The 19,654-nt window shown below is 35.2% G+C and overlaps 2 protein-coding genes across 4 annotated transcripts; one reads left to right on the top strand and one right to left on the bottom strand.

Moving 5' to 3' along the window:
- Window positions 1-1,169: 1,169 nt before the first annotated feature.
- Window positions 1,170-6,494, top strand: ABCB29 (ABC2 homolog 12). 3 transcript variants are annotated; one of them, XM_087326129.1, is made up of 10 exons: window positions 1,170-2,190; window positions 3,217-3,303; window positions 3,555-3,662; window positions 3,726-3,995; window positions 4,179-4,259; window positions 4,362-4,578; window positions 5,026-5,111; window positions 5,502-5,689; window positions 5,991-6,159; window positions 6,265-6,494. In XM_087326129.1, the coding sequence occupies exons 1-9, from the start codon at window positions 1,834-1,836 to the stop codon at window positions 6,127-6,129; spliced, it is 1,533 nt and encodes a 510-aa protein (XP_087182255.1). In that variant the 5' UTR covers window positions 1,170-1,833; the 3' UTR covers window positions 6,130-6,159; window positions 6,265-6,494. The 3 variants fall into 3 exon arrangements, with proteins under 3 accessions (XP_087182255.1, XP_087182254.1, XP_087182256.1); XM_087326128.1 differs by having other exon boundaries at window positions 1,172-2,190; window positions 5,991-6,120; XM_087326130.1 differs by having other exon boundaries at window positions 2,140-2,190; window positions 3,542-3,662; window positions 5,991-6,120.
- A 3,552-nt stretch (window positions 6,495-10,046) lies between these two features.
- Window positions 10,047-16,345, bottom strand: LOC147859150 (mitogen-activated protein kinase 15-like). Its single transcript, XM_087326530.1, has 10 exons — window positions 14,551-16,345; window positions 13,375-13,502; window positions 13,216-13,275; window positions 12,856-13,005; window positions 11,958-12,113; window positions 11,708-11,845; window positions 11,349-11,428; window positions 11,175-11,258; window positions 10,784-10,896; window positions 10,047-10,590 (listed from the first exon to the last, which is right to left on the bottom strand). Exons 1-10 carry the CDS (start codon window positions 14,954-14,956, stop codon window positions 10,163-10,165), a joined length of 1,743 nt encoding a protein of 580 aa, XP_087182656.1. The 5' UTR covers window positions 14,957-16,345; the 3' UTR covers window positions 10,047-10,162.
- Between the last annotated feature and the right edge of the window lie 3,309 nt (window positions 16,346-19,654).

Genomic DNA, 19,654 nt, shown 5'->3' with positions numbered 1-19,654 from the left:
AGCGGATATAATATTTCTATATCGTCTTGCATCCTTTAAATATGTGGCATAAAAGATTGTTGTGCATCAAGTTGGAAACTTCTTGTATGAGCATTCTTGTCACCAAAGACAATGACTTCCCCTTTGGATATGAAATAAGCAATATCATCTTCCAGATTGGCAAAAGGTTGATCTTTATCCAAATAAGCATAAAAGTTAGAATCTTGACGAGGAATGTGGGCAAATCATTAGGTGTTTCTATTTTGAGCCATGTATAGTATTTATGTCAATAATTTTTATGATCGACACATATTTCTCTATTTCCTTCTTAATCAAATAGGCGACAAACATAATTTAGGGATTCCCTAACAATCCTTCTCTTCTCCCTAGCCTCACTTCAAAAAATACTTGTGGGATGTCTTGAACCTATGAGGAGTAAACACCGTCCACATTAATTACATACGTTATATGTGTGCCATTGACCCTAAGTTGTTCATGAGTAAGTGCACAGTTTATAACTATACTTGTTTCATCGTGTTTATCTTTTTCATCGTAAAGATGGCCTCGTTATCTATATCAGAGGTCAGAATAAATGAGTGCAGGAGAACTTGCCGCACTTTATGGCATTTCCATTATCGAAGAAACTTAGCGACCAGTAAAGCATTTTCAATTCTTCTGATAGAATCAAAAAAAAAATCATGTAATCTCCAATAGCATTTCTACCTTGCAAAGTTGTGTTACAATTCTATCGAACCCAACCCAATGCTCTATAAGCCCTCTATTTTGATCTAACAATCATTGTCAATGTAATTTAAAACAAGCTTCTTATCATTAGATATGAAGAAATGAATTATTTTCTTTACATCACTCTAGCTTCAGTATAGGTATATGAACAAAAACTATTACATGTATTCACCAAAATGCATGGATTGGATTGAAATTCATTTTTCTCCTAGAGATTATAATTCTCTACAAAGTTTACAAATGATATCACTATGTTGCTAGCAAAATAGGATGCACAAGGCTTGCAATTCTTTCATTTACAATTCTTTCCTTTATGAGTTGTTAAGTATCTAGCACTTGGTACATTGCTTGCAGAGATTATGGCACCAATGAAGGACAACAAAGCTGAACTAACCATAAGAAAAGGGATTGAAGTTTGATGATGAACTTCACACCAGATATGCAAATGGTATTGAACTTCCCCTCATCACAGATATGCAAATGGTATTGATCTTCCCTGTCTAGGGTTAGGGTTGAAGATTTCCAGGATTGCTTATGTTTAGGGTTTAGGGCTTTTCAAAAATGAATTTAGGGTCTAGTCTGGTATTGCCCTCCCCTGTTCTTCCCCTCTCATCACAGATATGCAAATGGAAGGAAACATCTTCAAAAACCCCTGGAAGATACAGACATTCCTTCAAGAAGACAATACCTCTTTCAATTCATTCTTCTGAATCTTCATATCTCCGTTATCATATAAACACAAAACGATGTATCTCCCCTTTAAAACAGAGTTTTTATAGAGCATGGCATGTAATCAGAGCAGAAAAGCAGAGCATTTCTGCAGCATCACATGATACACCTAGAAAGAAGAAGGGTTTTCCTTATGAAACAGCATAGAAGAATTATTTTCCTTATTATGAATCAATAAAGACGGAAAATTACTTTCTTTATCCAGCAATAAGAAAGGGTTATCTTTCTTATGATGGATCACTAAGGAAGAAGAAGTACCTTTTTCGTAAAGCTATAAAGAAAGATGATCTTCCGTATGAGGATTTGAATAAGAATCATCTTCCCTTAAGCCGTACTTTTCACCTTATAATCCCGTTTTTATCGACACAATGGAAGCTTATCATGGAAGCATGGGCCTTTACCCTAATTTCCGTTTTTGCTCTGTTTACATTAGTATCAGAGAGTGGGAAATTCACTAGTATTGTATCGAAAGGAGACATTAATCACATTAACAGAGAGTGTATATACATGGCGTCACTTCTAATCTTGAAATCAGTATCGAAATTCCTTCAACAATCCTTTCTTGCAAAAGTATCTTCAAATGTTACATATGATGTTCGTCGACATGTGTTCAATAAGGTTCTTCACAATTACCCATCATATTTTGACAATAGATATCAACCCCCTTCAGGTGACATTGCATATAGAATTACTACTGAGGCAGAAGACACTGGTGACTTGGTATACTCTCTCCTAGAGGTTGGTTATTTTTCTGCTATAATAAAATTCATTGTTCTCAGTTTAAAATTATTTATGTTTTCATTATTTGTTGTAATTGTATGCAATATATTTTTATTTTGCCTTAATAAATCACTATAATTGTGCTTGGTATGGGGTTTTTTTGCCTTATTGAATCATAGTATTCGTGTTATGTTTATGCGCTAAACCCTATTTTATCTTATTAAATCATTGTGATTGCAAGTAGTTTAGGTTTATTTGTACCCCATTAAATAATTGTATGCAATATATTTTTATTTTGCCTTAATAAATCACTATAATTGTGCTTGGTATGGGGTTTTTTTGCCTTATTGAATCATAGTATTCGTGTTATGTTTATGCGCTAAACCCTATTTTATCTTATTAAATCATTGTGATTGCAAGTAGTTTAGGTTTATTTGTACCCCATTAAATAATTGTATGCAATATATTTTTATTTTGCCTTAATAAATCACTATAATTGTGCTTGGTATGGGGTTTTTTTGCCTTATTGAATCATAGTATTCGTGTTATGTTTATGCGCTAAACCCTATTTTATCTTATTAAATCATTGTGATTGCAAGTAGTTTAGGTTTATTTGTACCCCATTAAATAATTGTAATTGCAGTTAATATATTTCTTTTCTTGCCCTAATCAATCAACAAGGGGAGTTTAGCTCCGCCTCAAGATGTCTGGGTAATTTTCCTTAATATATGTTGTTTTTGCCGTAGTCTACTGATTTTAATTGTGCTTATTATATATTTCTTTTCTATAATTATTGCAAGTATGCTTAGTATAGGTTCTATTCACCTTATATAACTGTTTGTCATAATACGTAGTGCAATTAGACATATAAAGACAGAGTATTGCTCATGCTACTAGATTGAATGATTTCAACTGCTCTTTTGTTTCATGTGTTCAAATCCCCATAATAACTAAAAAAGGCTTCACATACTCATTTAGTTTTGATTTTTGAAATACCATCTAGTAAAATGCTGATTGATGATTGTATTGATTCTGTGGTAACAGACATTGATACCAAACGTTCTGCAACTTGTTGTGGTCAGCATTCAAATGATGATGTTGAGTCGCTTGCTATCTATGATAATCATACTGGTAAGTTTGTATATATTGGCAAGAAAATCCATTACAATATTTTTGAATGTTATACTTGAATGAAAGATGATAGAGATACACACATACATACAGAAACATACACACACACACATGTGTGTGTGTGTGTGTGTATAAATATGTGTGCATGTATGTATGTATACATACATACATACATACATACATACATACATACATACATACATATGTCCATGCATTCCTTGGCTAATATGTGTTATAGATCTTCTTGTCAGGTTGTCCCTTGTATGTCCTTAATTGTGGCTTTACTTGGTGAGAAATTGAAGTCAATATCAAGAGAAGGGCAGGATACCATAGCAAAGTTGTCATCCTATCTCAATGAGGTAGCTAGTTATCATCAAAAGTCCTTTTGAGCATTCATGTATTAATAGGAATAGAACTTGCAGATACTCGTCTCGATGTTTTTAGTTAAGACATATTCAGCCGAAGGATTTGAACAATCACGATTTGAAAAGCTGGCCTCGGCAGATGCAAAAGCACGATTAAAGAAAAAAAGGATGAAAGCATTTATACCAGAGGCAGTCACTGCTATTTATGCAACAATAGCACTAGTGTTTTTTTCTGTTGCATCTTGGGCCATGACTTGTGGATCATTGGGTGGTCCAAATGTGGTCTCATTTATGACATCTCTTGTGCTTCTCATTGATCCAATTCAGGTGCATGAACATATCTTATCCTCTTCAAGTTTTTTTCATTCATACATGTCTTTATCATGTAATGTTTTGTCATTCCTTTTATTTAGCATTGTTGTGAAGGCTTGGTGCTAAGAAAACTGAAGTAGGTTGATAATAAAGAGATGATACAAGCCTTCTATATTGTTGTGGATCTTTCTATTACAGGCTGTAGGCAAGTCATACAATGAGTTGAAACAGGGGGAGCCAGTGATTGAACATCTTTTTGAGCTTATACCTTCCCAGAAAGTATGGTTACGAAGATGTGTATCTATTACATTGATTACTACTGAGAGATTGTAAAAAAACATGGCAATTCATTTAGATTAAACACATTTTTGTTCTGTTCAGGTAACCAAAAAAGGTGGATCTTTGGTTTTGCAACATATTCATGGGGATGTGAAGTTCTGTTCAGTCACATTCAAATATGGTGATGCTCTGCCAAATATATTAACAAGTATATCCTTCCATATTCAAGCTGGTGAAACTGTTGCACTTGTTGGACCTTCTGGTGGGGGAAAAACAACCATTGCAAAGTTGCTCCTAGGCCTCTATGAACCTACCGAAGGTTAGTTGATTATTACTGAGGAAAACTACCAAAATATGTCCCAAGTTTTTGGATATTTACCACACTGTCCCGAAGTTTTCAAACTGCACCAAACCCTCCTGTCATAGTAAACCTTAATACTAGGTTGGTCATATTTGGTTAAATCTGGAAACATGACGACATTTTGGGGAATACCCAACTAGATAGGGGTATAGTATTAAACTTTTGTATTAAGTAGGGTCATTTTTGGTCTTTTTAGGAAACTTGGAGGTATTGTGGTAAATTCCCAAGACATTGGTGGTATTTGGTGTTCTGTACTAATACATCAATATATACACACATATATATATCTATGTACACACATATATATACAGATATATATATATATATATATATATATATGAGAATTTATGCTGCTTTGAAAACAAATTGTAAGAAGATTTAGTCCCAAATCATTACTCTTTGCAGGATCTATATTAATAGATGGATATGACATAAAGGATCTGAATGAAAAGAGTCTCCGGCAACATGTGACTATTGTTCCTCAGAATGTTGTTAAGTACCATGGCTTACACTATGATTGATAACTTACCATTTCGCACACAACAATCTTTAAAGTGCCATTTCTTACGTAGCAATCTTAAAAGTGCCATTTCTTACATAGCAATCTTTAAATTGCCATTTCTTAGACAGTGATTATTAAAGCATCAGATCATTTACAATGACTATTAATGGGTACCCTTTCTTACACATTTGTTAGAAGTACCATTTCTTACACAATGATTGAAGTATCATTTCCTATGCAATCTGATATTGATACATGCACGACCTTAAACTCTATGAGAATATGTTAGCGTTTTTTTATTCACTTTCATTTATCAAAATACTACAATGTAAAAGAAACCAATTTATTAATCAGAGCTTTTGTTCTTTATTTGTACCAGGATCTCTTCAGCGGAACTGTGGCTGAGAACATTGCATATGGAGAGAACGCTTGTTCTGATAGAATGGAGCAAATAAAGCAAGCTGCAATGCTAGCAAATGCTCATCATTTTATTGAAAAGCTTCCAAATGGCTATAATACAGAGTTAACCAATTCTGCTTCTTGTTTAAGTGGTGGACAACGCCAGAGGTTGTCTCTTTTTCCATTTATTAAGTTATTTATATATATATAATCAGAATGATTAAGAGAATTTGGTACATGGATGTAATTTGTGACCTCTTTCCCTTTTAGAATGTTTCTTATGGTGTTTATGATCGTCTCTCTCTTTTAGGATGTTTCTTCATGTTTTTCCCCCATACAAAGATAGAATCGATTGGTTTTTTAAGTTTATGCTCTTGAGATGGCTCTTAAACTTCTGTCTTTGTATTTCACATCATTGTTTTTTGTGAAAAATAGAGTTTCATTTGTTTGTTTTTCATTGTCTGAATAGGTTGTCTATAGCAAGAGCAATTTATAGGCGATCGTCGATATTGATATTAGATGAGGCAACATCAGCTTTAGACAATATCTCGGAAAAACTTGTGAAGGATGCGTTGCAAAAATGCATGATGGGTCGAACAGTAAGTTAATTCATTCATTCATTCATTCAATTATCTACAGTAAGTTCATTCCTTCTATGAATCGGCAGTAAGTTCATTGATTCAATTATCTATATTAAATTCATTAATTTCATATTCTGTGCAAATTGTTTGATGAACATGCAGGTGTTTGTGATAGCTCACCGTCTTGAGACTATACGACGAGCAGATAAAATATATTTTCTAAAAGATGGAAGAGTCATGGAGCAAGGAACCCATTTGTCTCTCATTGCTCTCGGAGGTCATTATGCGTCCTTGTATGGAGTCAAAGAAGCCACGTGAAACCATTATAGATGTTGTGATTTCATCATCTTGTACACCGAATTTAACATGTAATGAAATGCAATATTTTAATGTAGTGATTGATGATAGTTTCCAGTCATTTCAAGTTCCCAAGAGGGAATATATGTATGATTGTGAGACGTTAGTGGCTGGTCTCCCCAATATTTATTGCTCATGGAGATTGTATCATTCTAACTGATGATCCCAATGTTGATTCAGTGGATTAAATTCTTGCTATTCCAAGGGGAAACGATGTATCGTTCACCTCTGAGAAGGTTGTCAGGATTGTGTTAATATCTATGGTATAGCCCATAAACTGTAAACACTCTCTAGATGTCACATGGTTCCTTGGCATGTTTTAGCTTACGCGTCGTGAGAAAACTGTTGGGTTGACATTTATTGCCCACATATTGTGGACATGCATCATGTTTGAGTCCAACACATTGAGCAATTCATCATAGTCACAAGTATTATTTGCAGATTGAGATGAAGGCCTAAAGACAATGATGATGTGCCCAACTTTGATATCATATATGAGTGTCTCAAGTAGAATGGTTAAGTGAATAGAGAGTAATTAAGGTTCACTATCAATGCTCCACTTAGATGATTAACATAGTGATTACAAACCCCTCCACTTGCACTTAACGAGGAAATTTAGCTTCATGATTTATGATATGGATGTGCAATGCCAGGAAAAATTTATAATCCATGCAAATGAATGAATTGTATTGGCCATAAACCATGTTTGGAAAATGAAATCTATTCCATCATAAGGTAACCTTAGTGTTTGCTCTAATGATGGAAAAAAGGCATTATGTCTTGGAAACATACCAAAAACTAAAAAACCTTTGCAAGGCCTATCTTTTTTTCATGAAGGATTTGATAATTGACAAATACTATGTTTGTTGTGAATTGTGATGATGAAAAAAAGGCATTATATCTTGAAGACATACAAAAAAATTTCAAGGCCTATCTTTTTTTATGAAGAATTTGATTACTGAGGTATTTTGATTTTGATGGTGGATTAAAAAATAATATGAATGCGGCTTGGCCTACGTTCGGATACACCAAAAAACATAAAATAGTGTATTTATAGTGCCCTCTTCATACATATCCCCTCTAGCTTTGGGGATCATATACACTACTTCGCGCTCGATCTCACAAGTTAGGTATTGAAGTTGCATCATGGTATCAAAATGTAACGAATTTGAAGGCATGTAAAGTATGCAATGAGGGCATGGTAGAGGATGAATGTCACTTGCTTGACGTATAGTGCAATTCATTCAAGATATGTTGACATACTAAGGAGTGATAACTTAAGTGTCATACTTAAGACACCACCTAGACGGTTGAGCTCATATATGTATGCTTTATTCACGCTTAGAGACTTCTTACTTCAATGTATAAATACCCCTTTTTAGGAAGGAGACACATATCAAGAACACATGTATACTCTGATCCCATAGGTCAAAATTGGTCTCTTTATGGACGATAAAAATTCTAATTCTAATTCTAATGTATATGTGAATGATGGGACGCATTACATTTTTCTTCATGGCATACTCTACAACGATTTACTTTTCTTAGAGCATGTGCCATGTCCATGTGAATGATGGGATGTGCTACATTTCCTTCATGACATACACTACAATGATTAAAGGGTTTTTTACGACATATTTTGAGACAAATATTATCGTAAAAGCTATCCACATAAATAGCTTGTCCACAACACTTAATGAAATTCTAGGTACCATGCATTATAAAATTGCAAACATTTCATCATATTCTGGTTACATGAAAACCACACCTGCCAAATTAGGAACCGATAAGTAGAGTTCCCCAAAAGAGTATCCTCCACATCAAAAACATGGAATACTTCATAATCTTGATCAATATTTTTCTATGTTATTAAGCAAAGGAAAATATTCCACATCGATTTTGAAGATTAATTTCTGACATTTTCATAAATGTCTTATTTCCCAGTAGACTAACGTCTTATTTTTATAAATGTCTTATTTCCCAAGTCAATCAATTCCTTAAAGAGATAAAATTATTACGACATCTTCTTCAAAAACAACTAATGTCTCGCATTTTCAAAAATTTAATTGAACCTTGTAAATATTTAGGATGTGTATGAAAGTTATGATATATAGTAGTCGTATGAGCATGTCCCAAATATATCGAAAATTAAATCAGAGAAGTATTGGAACAAACACTAAACACCAATAATCGAGAAGTGATTAGACTATCTCATTCGATTGAGGGGAATATGGAGCATTCCTAAATGACACAAGGAACATGACAACATGTAAGCATCATAAGAAAAGGGTAATGTGTTAAAGCATGATAAATTACGGACATCTAGGTCACAAAGGAAAAGGATGTGTACAATTCAACATTGGGAGCATTATCACAATAAACTACATCGACATTATGGCATTGAACTACATCAAGTACATTCCAAATGGGTGGACCTCGTGATTTTAGCCCCTTTTGTTCAAAATATATTATAGACATGATTCCTCCCATCTTTGGAATATCTAGATTTATTTAGAAGATCTAACTATTGTTTTATCAAAACCTTTAAAAGTTTTGAAATCAATTAAGCTATAATGCAGTAGTTTACGCATATCCCTTTTGTGGCATATTCTTTTCGAATCCATTTAGTTATCACTTACTAGCACTTATTAGCACTATCTCTTGACCCTTTTTGGCCTTTGTTGAGCTAAAATAGACATTGCATGAAAGATACTCTACAAAATATGAACCTATAATTTCAACCACCCAACCCATTTGGGTGTCTATTGTTGGCCACCAAACTTTTAACCATGTTCATCTAAGACATTGAAAATGTCATTGTAATTATGATGGTTGATAAAAGGACATTCTCGTCTTCATTATTAAAAATATATACCTTTCCAACCTCTCCCTATCATATCATCTATCACCAATAATTCAAGGTCCCAAAATGTCTTCGTCTAAGTTGCAATAAAATTGTCTGGAAATTCAAGGAAAGAATGCACTACCAACAGTTTCTTAACTATGGATGGCACATAAAAAAGATAAAGGTGGAATGTTTTCATATCCACTTGGATCTTCAGCAAAAGATGGGTACCCAACAATGGGTTTCTTGAGCAATCCTCTTATTTCTAAGGTTCTATGTTTCACATTTGTCGATTGGTCCCACGTGTGCTACGCATGATTATGCTTGGAGAAAACACAATAAATAGAAATATATTAAAACTCTATGCATGGCTGCTCAAAGTAATTTTGTGCGGTGCAGAGCCAAAAGGATACAAATATCTTCATAATGTTGGACATGACTTCCAAATCTCTCCAATTATGATGGAATGTTCCAAGGGCGCATTGCAGGTCAGGTGGATTGGTCACATTGCTTGTACAAGAAACTCTTTTACAGATAGTAATGGACAATAGCTCTCAATGGTAGCTTCATTATTCCATCCATGAGTTCCACAAGAAATTCTGCCATCGATGAATTGTGTGTATCCATATATAGACACATACGCACTCATATACACCATCTCTATTTAGCAGGCATTCGAATCCAAAATATAAAAGTTACAAAATAAAGGCATTGCAATAGCAGAAAATTCTATTTTAACAGCTGCATAAACACATCATATGAATAAAAAAATGGTTATCAGTGTGAAAAATAGAATATTTACATGCATAGGGGTGGTAGCTTGGCTTTTTATGGAGACACTTCCCAAATTATCATGAATTACATGGGCATTCCATTAGAGAATGCTGCAACCAACTTAGCAACTCTGGTTCCCATTAACCTAGCTCTTGGTTGACCTACTACTTCCGATTCATTTACCATCATCTCATCCTGCTTGCAATAACTATCCTGATCATTTGTCAGTTTGACATCAGAATCGCCTAAGTTGGCAACAGACACCCCAGAAAATCGGCTTCTTGGTTGGAATGCTTTAGCGTCATTGACAAAATCCTTGTCATTATGTTGGTCTATTCTCAACTTTGTATTGAAACTTGTTTGTGGCTTCATTTTAGATTGACTGGAATTTGTATTACTTTGGTGAGAGAAGTGAAAACTTGCAGTTTTTGCGACCATCACACCTTGCTTTCGAACTTCATCCACACTCTTAGAGGTACTTGGATCATTAATGTTTTTGCTCAAGGATTCACCTATTCATTCACATCAAAATACATTATGTCAAAAAATAATAGATAAATGGTTTTAGTCAAGGTTCATCTTTGAAAACATTGACAAAAATATAAACAAACAAAAATTGTATTCTTTGCTCCAGGGTTGACTTACTAATGTCAACAATAAATAAAATAAACTGCTAATGCTCTTTCAAACCCTGAGAAGACTTACGGGGTTCGAGGGGTGCCCGAATTTCAGTGCTTTTATTCTGTCCTAGACACTGTACCACATCATTCTCTTTCGCATGCCTTCCTGCATCTCCGTCTCCTTCTATCAGACACTTCCTGTTATTTCAGTCAGTCAACTAGGACCTAATCAGCTAGTATATATTCTAAACAAACAAAAGTATACAAACATGGATACCGATAAATATGATGCTTAAAAGGACACTTTCATCCAAAAGAAGTCGTATAAATAGGCCCAACCGAACTGATACTACACACATGCAATTCTTTTTTTCTAAAAAACAAAACGGATCTCTACTGTCACTTTTGGTAACTTTGAAGACATTCGTTTTTGAAAAAACCATTTTGCCTTTCAGATAAATGAGGAGAATTTGTACCTTGGTAGAGAAGTATCCCTTCTTTCGAAGTTATCAGACCCTGACTGTAAATGATCAAATTGCCTCTTCAGCTTATCAATTGCACTGCCACATAACAATGTGCATTAAAGTTCTATCAAGTGCCAAAATTTGATGAGATATATATGCATATGGGTCGTTTTTACACTTACAAACCTGGCGTAAAAGAATCTTGATTGATCACTACTGTGATTGCTTAAGTATTGTTTCAGCATCTGCGGATGGTATTCGAGTATCTGGAAAACAAGATAGCCCTTACTGCTGAAATTGGCAATAGAAACCCACGCCAGATGCTAATTGTAATGTCAAAATTAATACGTTTGAACATTAACTGCTGCAGAATCATAGAGTGCCTTTATGTTTTTGAAAAATAGACTACTCCAAAGGCAGTGGTCATGGTGTTGACGTCAATTGAGATGTGTAATCAAAAGAAATGCTATTTGAAGAAGTTCTGCATTGAAAAAACATGTTATCTGCTATGAAATTGTTCCAGGTTGACTCTAACTCAAACGTACCTCTCTATAAATCAAACCTCGCAAATCATCCTCTGTTAATCGTTTCCTTTCAAAATCAAAATCAGCTTTGGCAATTGGCAGTGAGGAAGGCTCTTGCTCAATATTTGCTAGCCCCTTGAAGTATGGATGTGCCAAAGCCTACAGAAGAAATATGGAAGTCCATGATATATAAAAGGGAACTTTTACATGAAATGTTTAAACATGATCCAGTATATAGATTTATCAATAGTTTTAATAGATACATTCTCACCTCTTGTGCTGTCAGACGATCTTTCGGATCAAATTCAAGAAGCCTCTTCAAGAGTCTGACTGCCATTGGATCGGCATGTGGAAATTTTTGCTGAAATGGGAATGGTGGCTTTTTGCGCATATTATTCAAGTGACATTTTGCCTTCTCATTGCTGATCTAATACCAATGAAGCAGGAACAAATAATATAAGGTCGCATGATAAAAATGGTCTCCCAGGAAAGAGAGCTTTAATTCACACTCAATATATACAATCTCTTCTGCAGGTGTATTGCGTCCATAACCCTAATTCAAGTCTTCCAAACATCCCATCTAATTGCAAGATCTCATTATGCCATTTTGCACCAAAGGGTGATCTCTCTTGTGTTAACTACCTAATCATATTGGTTTACAAATATTCTTGATATGACTACAAGTGGTTCTGGCAGTGATTTTGGCTAATATATGGGGTATTCACACATGTTAGTAGCCCTCAATGTGAAGCATCACTTTCTTAATCCCTACACCCTACCACAAGATCTACATCAAGAAATGAGGTCTTTCAATTAAAGTTTTAAGTAGGAATTGTATGTTTTTGGTGTTATGACATGGAAAAAACATTAGGATATCATATCGAAGAGAGTAATTTGGCATAGAAGCAAAAGTAAAATAGTTTCAACTTGAATACCTTTTGAGACATTCAATGCCAAATAATTCAGGTGTTTGTTCCAATTTAACAGCATCTTCTTCTATCCTTTCATAGAATGGTTCCCCCCTAACATTAGCTTTCCTGCCCTCTCTTAAAACCATTGGAAAGTAATGCTCGATCATATTCCTAAATATTATTGTTTTAGCGTAGACACACAATCCTAAACAAGCACATAATATAATAATAATGTTTGCGCTGTTAAGGAACAGAAACCTGTGAAATAACCTCCTCTGAAGGAGTTCCCAATAGATCAGTTATAAGATCTAGTTGATGAACCACATTCTTCCCAGGAAATAGAGGTTTTCCAGTCAGGAGCTCAGCAAAAATGCACCCAATACTCCATATATCGACTGCAGTTGTATACTGCAAGAAAAGTAGGAAATAAATGACTAAGCGATGAATGACACACCACATACACTTGATCTGATCAACTTCCAAGAATTTAGCCCAAAAAATATTACTAATTCCTGAGAAACTATGAAGAAATGGAAACCATATACGCAATTAAGAAATGGCTTCAAATTTGAATATGATGGTGAGTACACATGGAGAACTGTTGGCAAAACTCAATACCTTTGTGTAAAATGATCCACAAAGTTCTGGTGCTCGATACCACCTTGTGGCCACATAATCCTGTTTAAGAGATGAATCGACAAGTTTTAGTTATGCTCTTTAGACATAGATGTTAGACAGAATTCTGCAACAAAAGTTCCAAAGATTGGGGCCACTCACTGTCCAGAAAATGGCTGAGGATGAACCAGTGAAAGTCACCCGCGCTAGACCAAAATCACATATCTTAAGTTTGCAGTCAGAATTCGCCAATACATTCTTTGGTTTCAGATCCCGATGAAATACATTTGCTGCATTACAAATCAAATGAAATTTGAAATGTTTTGGTTCCAATACAACAACAAAGTGTGCTTTTTGTGTCTTTCTAAAATAATAAATGTTAACATTACCATATCCTTTGGATTTACATGAAAAAACTTTCAACAACAGAGCATTTTTCAGTTTCAATTTACCCATTTGTTGATACTTTATATACCAAATCAACCAAACACCCATATCCCACCCTATGTCAACCCTGAATATTGGTCTCAATATAAGGCAAGAATGCCTATTGATCGTATCCAACCTTATCTCATTACCAATATGATTAGTAATGCTCATAGAGCCCTCACACTACTTCACACTCGATCTCACAAGATAGGTATTGAAGTTGCATCATGATATCAAAATGCAACGAATTTGAAGGCATGTAAAGTATGCAATGAAGGCATGGTAGAGGATGAATGTCACTTGCTCTTAACATGCTTGGCATATAATGCAATTCGTTCAAGATATGATGACATATTAAGAGGGATAACCTAAGTGCCATACTTAAGACACCACCTAGAAGGTTGAGCTCATATGTGTATGCCTTATTCACGCATACAGACTTTGAGCTTCAATGTATGAATACCCCTTTTTAGGAAGGAGACACATATCAACACATGTATACTCTGGTCCCATAGGTCAAAACTGACCTCTTTATGGACGATAAAAAAAACATGCCTCAATTTACCCAGTTGTCCCATGACACTTCACATTCCAAACCAAATAAACACATCTATCCTTCCCAGATCACGTGTACAATTCATTTGATGAATAATATTCTTTTCAAGATGAGATGTAAGCATTTAGGTATGCACATGAGCCAAAAGAACCCATATTGCACATGGAGCGTTTGGGAAAAATAAAGGAAAATTTGAGGGTATTTTGGGAAAAAAAACTATAACCTTTCCTCCTAAGGATGACATATCTCTCCTTAAATCACCGGTGCATTTTTTGCTATACTCAACAGTGATGGATATATTTTATGACAAAATAATAGCTAGATCAAAATGACATTAGCAAGAATCCAATTACCTGTATGCAGGAATTTTATAGCTCGGAGAAGCTGATATAAGAAGTATTGGAAATGCTCAGGTGCTAAATCATCATTAGCTTTAATAACCTCATGAAGATCTGCTTGCATGAGCTCGAACACAACATAAATGTCTTTGAAATCACGAGGAGAAGAAGGTAAAAGAATATGTTTAATTTGAACTATATCAGGATGTCGAAGGAATCGAAGAAGTTTAATCTCTCGGAGTATTCTGGTTGCATCTGATACATGCTCAAAAACATCAGTGATCTTCTTAATAGCTACTTTCTCCCCTGTTTGTTTATCAATGGCTGAGCATACCAAGCCATAGCTTCCTTTTCCGATAATCTCTTGGATTTGATATCTATTCACCTCACCGTAATCTGAGAAGAAGTTGACCTTCACCATCGCCGATAAACTACTTTTCTTTCTCTCTCTCTAAGGTATGTAAGAGGTTTGTCTTTGTAATTAGGGTTTCTGAAAAGTAGGACGAATTTTCTGATCCAAGGTATCATACTGAGAACAGAATTACCATGACCTCAAGTTTTTCTTTGAGAAATCTACCAATAAGTTTCTCTCCTTCCATCTCTCTATCTTTGTAGAATGATGTATGTATGATGTTATCTTCAGAATTATGGTTTCTCAAAAGGATAAAGAAATGTCTGATTCAAAGAATCACAATGAGGGTAGATTTGCCATAGCCTCACGATGCATAAAAAAAAACACTCCTTTGAGCAATAGATTACGGTTCATGAACGTTTATAGTACTTTCTGGAAAATGAAACAGCATAACCTTATAATGCATCAAAATATCTTCTCTTTGTGATTAGGTTACCAAAATCATATAGCAGTTTCCTGAGACTCAATCACCGTAGCTCTGTAATGCATCAAAGACCTCCTCTGTCTGATTCAGGGATTCTCAAAAGCATCAAACTGCCTGATTTAGGGTTCTGGAGAAGCATATAACTGTGTGATTTAGGGCTTAGGGGAAGAGTGTAACCATGGGTTTAGGGTTTCCGAATCGCCTTATATTGCATCGAAACATCTTTTCTTTGAGAGTTTCAGAAAATGCATTCATATAATCAGTAAAAGATATGTCTTTCACCAAATCCTGATGATCGATTATGGTCTTTACCAAAAATTATATGTGCAATAGGTAAGGTCAAAACCATCACCTGACGATTCATCAGGGTTTTTTCTCAGAATTAGATGTGGAATCTCTGGAAAGACGGTTGATCTTCACAGTATCAAGAAGAATCACTCTCTCTCTCTCAAATATGTAAGCATGTATGTAGGTGTATATACAAATATATTTATATACACCTATCTATGTAAAAAAATTCCATAGCCTTGCACAATGCATCAAAACACCTTTTTCTCTGTACTGTGTGATTCAGGGTTTTCTAGATATAAAAAATTCTGATCAATGGAAAATTTCTCTATATGTAATACAAATCGAATTTCTGACCAAAACCAAGAATAACTCTCTTACCCGCATTCAAATCTCTCTCTGACGACTAGACTCAAAATGCCCCAATGTTGAAAGATCAATGGCGAATCCGTATCGAGCTGAAACGAAATGAACGTAGAGAGAGGGAGAGATCCAAATCTTTATCTCATGGTTTGATCTGGGGCCCTGGTTTTGAAACATCAATGGCGAATACGCATAGAGCTCAAAAATCAAAGGGACATTGGAGATGTATACATATGTATGAATATTCTTCCGGATTATATAATCAATCTTTGAACTGTCGAACACCTAATCCGGGGCCTAAGCTTTTCGTTTTTTTTTGTTTTTTTTTTTGGGGTGAGAGCTGGTTATTATTCAGGGAGAAACAGAGGAGAGGAACAGAGGGATGCTCTGTTTCTCTCTCTCTCTCTCTCAAACACACACATATGTATGTACAAATTTGGATGATGAGATTCATTAGATGAAGAAGAGGTTCCATTCATTCAATTCATTCATTGATTCATGTCCATCCATCCATCCATTCAAGCCGTTAAGCCAGGTTTCACGGTTCGGTTCGGTTCGGTTCAAACCGAATCGTTGCCAATTGTTAATCTCTCTCTCTCGCTCGCTCGCTCTCTCTCTCTCTTTGGCTCCTTTCTCTTTTCTTTTCAGTTGGACACCCAATGCAATGCTTGCTTCGTGATCACATATTATACATATACATACATTTATGTCCGACAAGCTTACAATGCTTCTTCAGTAAAAACTCCATAGCCTGCAATCGATACATTCATTCATCCATCCATTCCTTTGTGACCCATCCCTTGGGACCAACTTTTGTCGTAGACAAATTCTCATGGAACTGGGGAGAAAGGCATGAACGAGGTAACCCCCATCCTTCATGAAAACGACAAGTGCCATTTAGTCATGTTTGTAACCCATTTCTCTTTTGGGTGCCACAACGTGGAGATTCAGAAAGGTCAAGTGTAGGTATAGCAAGTATGTAAAGAGAGGAACTACAATACGTGATGGCTATTTCTGAAAGAAACGTGTGGGCATGTGTTCATGTAGTAGAGGCACCTATATGCATAGCGGATTGATCATTTGGGGGGAGGGAGATCATTATGGTGACATGCTTTTGTGTTTGACAAGACCAATCCCTTTTTGTTATTTGTGCTTCGAGGCTACTAAATATGCTAATGAAGGGATTGTGTTGGTCATTGGAGACATGAAATCAAGAATTAGAGATATGCCAATAGAAATCAAAGGCTTTGCTTGACATTCATTGAGCATAATAGTATGATCAATATGAACCTTCTCATGGATGTTTTCGGTGGGTCAACATCATGAAACTTGCGTTCTCTCTTTTTATTTGGATTTTTGTCAATATGCTTACACTCTCTCTCTCTCTCTCTCTCTCTCTCTCTCTCTCTCTCTCTCTCTCTCTCTCTACGATTTCTATTTGGGCAAGGGATTCTTGTAACCTGTTCATGCATGCAGTCTCTCTAGACTCTCTTGTTTCTTTGAATTCTAGCTTGGGAGAATTTAGGACCTACCATTATGAGCAATATCTCTTATCTCGATTGCCTCTCTCACTCACATTCACAAAAGTCTTGGTTGGACATTTTCGATTTGTATCATAATAAGACATAACATTATCGTTGACTCTATCTCCTTGTAGGTCGGCTCCACACAAGTTTGCCAATTGCATAGGAAAAGTGTGATTAAGAACTAAATTACTAATATCGTGACCTTCATTCCACATACTCCAACTAGCTACATTAGGAGGAGAGGGTTGTATGACAAACAAAGAAGAAAGGAGGAGAGAGAAAGGCACACACATACATATTTTTATTAAAAAAAATTTGAACTTTTTAGTTACAAAACATTAGCGTTTGTAGGCTTTTGACATATGGTCGGGCAACAATAACGATGACATTAAATTAATAGAGTGGCTCATTCATTACAGGTTCTTTGAACAGTGCATTGATTACAAAGTCTAAAACTATGTGGTAGCCAAATTCCTAAGTACACCTAACTCCATTGGCCAACTTGATCGAAGGAATAACAACTAGGACCTAACATTGTGAGCACATCCAACCCATGCTTCGGATTCTAATTATGTATACATTATGACAAAAGAAGAGATTGTCAATAGCCCCTTGCCCTCATCATGTGTACTCCTCAATTACTAAAAACCAAGAATATTGAAAATATGGGTTATCAAAAGCATACTTCCCTTGCAACACATGCTTTTGCTTAATTGCATAACATCCTAATGGGGAAGATGATATTATGTCTTTGCATTAGTTATTGTGCTAGGCCTATACCTTAGTGGTAAACCAAAATTATTTTACATGCACCTAATCATGTATCATAATAATTGTTGACAATATGTTGCATGTTGAATGTAGGGGTATATATATCAACCGAGTCATACCACTCTTTGCTCTAGCACATACCTAGTGGTTGTACATTCTTAGACCTAGTTTGGACGAGGAGTGATCATAAATGCTGAAACACCACACCTTCTGCATTGGACTATGTCGCAATATAAGGATAGCCATGACCAAATTTGAGGATTGGGCTTCAATTGTTGACTCGTGCATGTTCATATAGAATATGCAAAGGTAAAGGCAACTTGTGAGGTTAGCGAGCTCACCACTTGTTCAATCTTAAGACTCATATGCACTAAGAACAATAAACAAAGCTTTATGTGATGGTATTTGTGTAACTACTTAAGTATGGAAAAACAAGGTGCTCTTGTATTTAGTTATGGGTTTAATATTGTTGCAAACATAGAAGATATTCGGCTGATTGATGCATTTGAAAAAGTAAGGTTGCCTTGACACCTAAAGTTGATTTCACATGATGGCGGATTAATATGGCTTAAACATGTGAGCATATTCTAGTTTTGTTCTATGAAAGAAATTATTTGATGGTGGAGGGGCCGGAACCAAGGGAATCAATCATTTCTCATGTATCTCTCTAATCGAGGATTGGAAACCAAGGCTTATCATAATGTATGAAGTTGCTTCAAAATTAACAGATTTCGTTATGTTTTTATTTCCACAATTTTTAGCTATTAAAAAATAGTCTCACTTGCTCAAAGCCCATGTCCTTGTACACATCACATATATCTCGAAGCTAGTAATGCAATTGGTTTCTATCAATGTTTCTTAGATTAGCAATTGCAGTCAAAACCCTCTCACAACAAGAGCAAGTAAATCGTAAATGCAATAGTAGTACCAAAGTTTGTAATAGATTCCACGGAGTTGCCAACTTAGCTTAGTGAAAAATAACATTGCGTTGTTGATTGGGATAAGGACATTTACTAACATATTTATTTCTTTGATGTCTATGTACTCTGCCTCATAGCTTATGTTCATCATGTACATGCATGTAGCATGCTATATGATTCGATCAAAAAACCTCTAGGTCTTAAAAATGTTGAAGGTTATAAAAAGAATTGTCATTGCATCTTTCCACCCCTCTCAACGTGTGAGTAGACAAAGACTTTGTGGATAAAGTGGTGGTATTATGAAGTGCATGAACAACGGTTGAGTTTTGGAAAGAGGTCATAAAAAACAATCTTATAGGCATATGCAAGTAATTAACATGATTTGTTTAAAGCCTAAAAAAAGTAAAGAGCAAAA

The sequence above is a fragment of the Azolla caroliniana genome, unplaced genomic scaffold (assembly GCF_043228905.1).
Source record: "Azolla caroliniana isolate FFs.n. ecotype wild unplaced genomic scaffold, voAzoCaro1.0.p SCAF_10, whole genome shotgun sequence".
Lineage (NCBI taxonomy): Eukaryota > Viridiplantae > Streptophyta > Polypodiopsida > Salviniales > Salviniaceae > Azolla > Azolla caroliniana.
Note: the sequence above shows the minus strand (reverse complement) of the source record. Positions and strands in the feature narration are given on the sequence as shown.

Bases quoted from the DNA above. Each gene is read 5' to 3' on its own strand.
- ABCB29 (XM_087326128.1), top strand. From the start codon at position 1,834: ATGGAAGCATGGGCCTTTACCCTAATTTCCGTTTTTGCTCTGTTTACA. The intron at 5,690-5,990 runs GTTGTCTCTTTT...TTGTCTGAATAG, and splicing joins AGTGGTGGACAACGCCAGAG to GTTGTCTATAGCAAGAGCAA. The intron at 6,121-6,264 runs GTAAGTTAATTC...ATGAACATGCAG, and splicing joins AATGCATGATGGGTCGAACA to GTGTTTGTGATAGCTCACCG.
- LOC147859150 (XM_087326530.1), bottom strand. From the start codon at position 14,956: ATGGTGAAGGTCAACTTCTTCTCAGATTACGGTGAGGTGAATAGATAT. The intron at 13,276-13,374 runs GTGAGTGGCCCC...TCTCTTAAACAG, and splicing joins CCTCAGCCATTTTCTGGACA to GATTATGTGGCCACAAGGTG. The intron at 11,429-11,707 runs GTACGTTTGAGT...CTTGTTTTCCAG, and splicing joins GAGGTTTGATTTATAGAGAG to ATACTCGAATACCATCCGCA.